Source organism: Herpailurus yagouaroundi, unplaced genomic scaffold, assembly GCF_014898765.1.
Source record: "Herpailurus yagouaroundi ecotype Mexico unplaced genomic scaffold, PumYag 165, whole genome shotgun sequence".
Classification (NCBI taxonomy): Eukaryota; Metazoa; Chordata; class Mammalia; order Carnivora; family Felidae; genus Herpailurus; species Herpailurus yagouaroundi.
The window spans coordinates 11,046,982-11,051,634 of NW_024412406.1; the positions used below are offsets into that span (position 1 = coordinate 11,046,982).

At 42.4% G+C, this 4,653-nt stretch overlaps 1 protein-coding gene across 1 annotated transcript in view; it reads right to left on the minus strand.

Annotated features, from left to right (window-relative positions):
* Positions 1–4,192, minus strand: part of TMEM70 (transmembrane protein 70) — a 7,056-nt gene extending 2,864 nt beyond the window's left edge. The window contains exons 1-2 of the mRNA XM_040487571.1: positions 3,874–4,192; positions 2,578–2,683 (exon numbers count right to left, since the gene is read on the minus strand). Coding sequence (XP_040343505.1) covers positions 2,578–2,683; positions 3,874–4,083 — 316 coding nt within the window. The 5' untranslated portion in view covers positions 4,084–4,192. The remainder of the gene's footprint in view (positions 1–2,577; positions 2,684–3,873) is intronic.
* Positions 4,193–4,653: the final 461 nt, after the last annotated feature.

The window sequence follows — 4,653 nt, forward strand, 5'->3', positions numbered from 1 at the left end:
ATACAATACAATACAATACAATACAATACAATACAATACAATACAATAGGGATACAATGCGGACCAAGATGCCTTCTATAAAAGCCACCTTAGTCCTTTCAACTACCCTTTTTTCCCCAAGACTTTTGTCACACTCTGGTGGGTTGAATAGTGTACCTCAAAAGTCATGTGTACCCAGAACCTCCAAATGTGACCTCATTTGGAAATAGGGTCTTTGTAGACAATCAAAATTGAGATGAGTTCATCCAGGAACAGGGTGGGCCATGACTCCAATGAGAATATCCTTGTAAGGATAAAACATGACAGAGACTCAAAGAAAACATGGCCCTTCCCAACACCGATTTCAGAATTCTAGCTTTCAGAACAGGGAGAACAAATTTCTGTTGCTTTAAGCCACCAAGTTTGTGGAAACTTATTACAAGAGTCCAAGGAAACTAATGTACCATATACTTTATTTTGCCTGGATTGACGTAACTGTCATTTTCTAAACAATATATTCTGGGCTTTCCCAGCTTCATGTCTTTGCTCATACTACTCCATGCCTGGGATGCCCTTCTTTCACACCTCTTCATGTTCAAATTCTTCTCAACCTAAAATGAGACTACTGTGACATCAGTTAATTATTTGTGGAGGAATTAAAAGGAACAATCAACTAAAAGACTCTTCAAATGTCTTTAAAGTAGGATCCATTTGGTAGTTTAAAGAATCTCCAAGAATGTTATCTCTATCTTTATGTCTCTCATTCAGTTTTACATAGAAAAAGTATTTCTCTCTCAGTTCCTACATAAAAAAAATAGTAATCAGGGGCGCCTTAGTGGCTCAGTTGGTTAAGCATCCCACTCTTGATTTTGGCTCAGGTCATGATCTCACGGTTTATGAGTTCCAGCCCCGCATCAGACTCTGCCCTGACAGTGCAGAGCCTGCTTGGGCTTCTGTCTCTCCCTCTCTCTCTTCCCCTCCCTGGCTTGAGCTCACTCACTCTCAAAACAAATAAATAAACTTTAAAATAAGTAAAGAAATAAAACAGCAATTTCTATAAAGTATATACAGTGACTTTCTATCACCATAATGTTGAAAGAACTCAAACATTAAATTCTTATAGAAGTTACAATTCTAGAACTTGGAATACCATGGATGGCTATGCTCTTCCACAAATATGACATCCTAACCACATGAAAATTAATCATTTATATTCTCATCTTTAAAGAAGGAAGTCAAATGGGAATAAATAAATTAGTAAGCCTTCCCTGCATTTGAAGTAAGGGTCTGCTCAGAACAAAGGGTATTATGGGTATCACTGTTAACATATCTAGTAGTTTAAATCCAGGTATCTCAGGTCAGAAATGTGACAAATGCTCAGTGGCCTACTTATGTACTGACTCCTAGAGGAATTTCTAACCACTGAAAATTAATTTTTCCAGTAACTTCAGAACTCTTCTCAATAGTGATTACACTCAGTCCTTATTGCCAAAGTTTTAAATATCTATACAGTCCTCTAAACACAGTCTATTTTGATGCCTCACACTTGAGAACTTACAGATTCCCAGAGTAAATTAAAAAAATTTTTTTGGAAATTTATTTGAGAAACAGAGAGAGTGAGCAGGAAAGAGCAGAGAGAGAGAGGGAGAGAGAGAATCCCAAGCAGGCTCTGCATGGTCAGCACAGAGCCCCACAAGGGGCTCAAACCAACCAACCGCGAGATCACAACCTGAGCCAAAACCAAGAACCAGCCGCTTCACCGACTGAGCCACCCAGGTGCCCCTGCAGAGTAAATTTTAGATGATCAGTTGACACCAGCATAATCAAAAACAGGAATGCAAATGAAGGTGCTGAGATCTTGTGGCTGACCTGGCTATAAAGTAATCCTTCGGATATTTCAGGTTATTCTTTTAAGATTATTAAAATGAGATACAACCTCAGGAACTTGAACAAATCACATACCTAAGTTCTTCTGACCTTCCCTAATAAATTATTCCATACTAAATACCAAATTAAGAGCTAAGGAAAGAGCTTCAAACTTGTAGTCATTTAATACAGTTTTTCTTCCCTATTAGTCTCTACCACCTACAAAAGCCACTAAACATGTTTCTTGAAAATTCTAAGGTGAACTGAAAAGCTGTAAAAGTAATGTATTTTTTTAATTATGAAAGTATTATATGCTCATTTTAGCTGCCAAATTTAAAAATATATGAAGTAAATGTGTAGTCTCTCAAAATAACTACTCTTTAAGGGGTATTCTTCCACATTTTTTCTCCGCATACTCAAACATTACACAAATAAACGCACACTTCTTGTTCTGTTTTACTTTGTTGTTAAACACCTTGGGAGATGACCAAAGGATGGAAGCTTTAGCACCCAGCCGTAAGATCGCACAGCCATTAACAGTCTTCAAAAATCTTTTTTAAACCTCCTAGAAATGCAAGGGTCTCAACCTCTGAATCTTGCATTAAGAGGACACAAGAAAAAAATATATAACCTAATTTTTCCTCATATCTTGTGATTAAGAGGTTCTAAAATAAGAGGTAACATCCTGAGTACATTTTACAAAGGAAATTACCCTCACTTTTGATTACCCACCAAACACTGTGCGGGCCAGATTCCCAGTATAAATCAGCCTTCCATCTTCTGATTTTTCAAGCTGTGTATGTAAGCATTGAACACACCTTTCCCAACAAACAGGTATCTATTGAAACAGAGACCATTATAATGTGAGTACATAATGAAGTGCATTTAGACCAACTTTTAATTTTCTTTAAGTGTATTTTGTCAATTATAATGAAGAGTAAAAGAGAACTTGTCACATACGGTTATTTAAGGAATTCTCAGAGCTAAAGAAATCAAACTAACAAAATCTCTTTCCTGAACGCCAGTCACAACCTGCGGAGTTGGAGAGTGAAGACCTAGGTTTGCACCCCAGCTCAAAGCCTTCTAGATAAAGCATGACTTTGAACAACTAAAAACTTCAGTGGAACAGTCTCTTCCATTCTATGGCTAATGAAAATGTCAAAAGTTTAAGCGTATTAGTTTTCAAAAAACAAAATCCTCAATGTGACGTAAATAAAACACTGCAAATTCAATTTGTTTGAAGTCCAGACCGTCTTTAATACTTCTACATCTCCTTGCTTCCCTTGTTCCTCTTAATACTTCACTTGAAATCCTGTATCACATTTCACAGAAGAGTTCCCCGAATGTCTAAAAATTTATTTCACAGTACACACACTTCAAAATGTAAAAGGCATGCCTGATCCATTTATGTTGAAATTTAATGAAATTCCAATTCCCATATTGGGCATTTCCAAGTTTCAATCTTGTTTACTAATCTTGATACTTTACAGGGCAGGATTAGGAGACAATTTATTCAGATAAAATGAGAGTATTAACGTCCCCAACCCCTTTTTCCAAAGAGCAAAATAATTCCTTACAATAAGCTCACCTAATAAAAAAAAATAGAACAAACTTAAAGTCCGGTTATCTGAGTTCTTTCAGTTCAGTCTCCAGATGGTGCCTGTAATGTTGCAGATTAACCCCTCCGAGCTTCCGCTCAAGGATAGAAAGAGAAGAGTAGGCACCCACGAGCTGGGTTTGCAACCACCTGTAAATTACTCAGAACCGCCCAGAAAATGACCACTTTCCAACGGATATTCCTAGACACTAGATTCCTAGTGCTGTAAACCCCGGGATCCCGGGCCGGTTCCCGAGGCCGAGGCCCGGTACTTCTGCACTGCCCTCAGAGAGCTTCTTCCGCACCAGGGTCACCAGGCCGCCGGGGCGGGGGCTCCCCAGGCCCGATCTACCCTCACTCCCCCACCTCCACCCTCACCGCCCACCTCCACTCCCATCCTCTCTCGGTCCGCAAGCCTTCAGACTGCCGACCTGCGTTCGCACCCGACTCCCGAGGAACGGCCGGGCTCCCCGCAGCCCTTCGCTTCCACCGCCAACCAGCCCCGCGGAGCCGCTGCAGGAGGCCACACGCGACGAGGCCGCGCTAGGGCCTCGGAGCGCGGCAGCCGCCCACGGCACTGTCCTCTTCCCGCCGAGCCGAAGTCCGGCCGCCCACGGGCTGCCCAAAGCCAGAAGCAGCATCCCGCGCGTGACAATTGGCGGCCGACGGCGCAACGGCGGCAACGGGAACCGCGAGGCCCAGCTCCCAAACCGACCCCAGCTGGGACCAGCCGCGTTCGCTCCGCCTCCAGAAATCGGGCCGGGGGGCGGGCAGGCTTGGCCTCACGCGCGTGCGCAGAACTCGCGGCCTCCCCGCAACCTTGGCCACGCGCGTTCCCTGCGGACTGAGCTCTGAACGCAGCCCACCGGAGTCTGGTTGCAGGGATCTGCCGACGACCATCCTGGGCGCAGCTTTACTTTCCCATACTTTAGCGCTTTTTAGGAGAATGTGGAAGGACAGAGGAGAGGGAGAGCCATGAGCGGAGGACAACGCCTGGAAGCCCCGGTTAAAGTCTTTCATTCTTAGTTGGCGTCATTTTCTAGGCCCCCAAAACTATCTTCTTTCCGGAAAATGATTCTGGCCTGTTACCACAGAATAATAATGCGATTTGGACAAAAATGAATGGTAATTTAATCCAACCATTGGATTGGGAGAAAATGAATGGAATTTATTCATATAATGCAGATATTTGTCAAATACCTCTTCTGGAA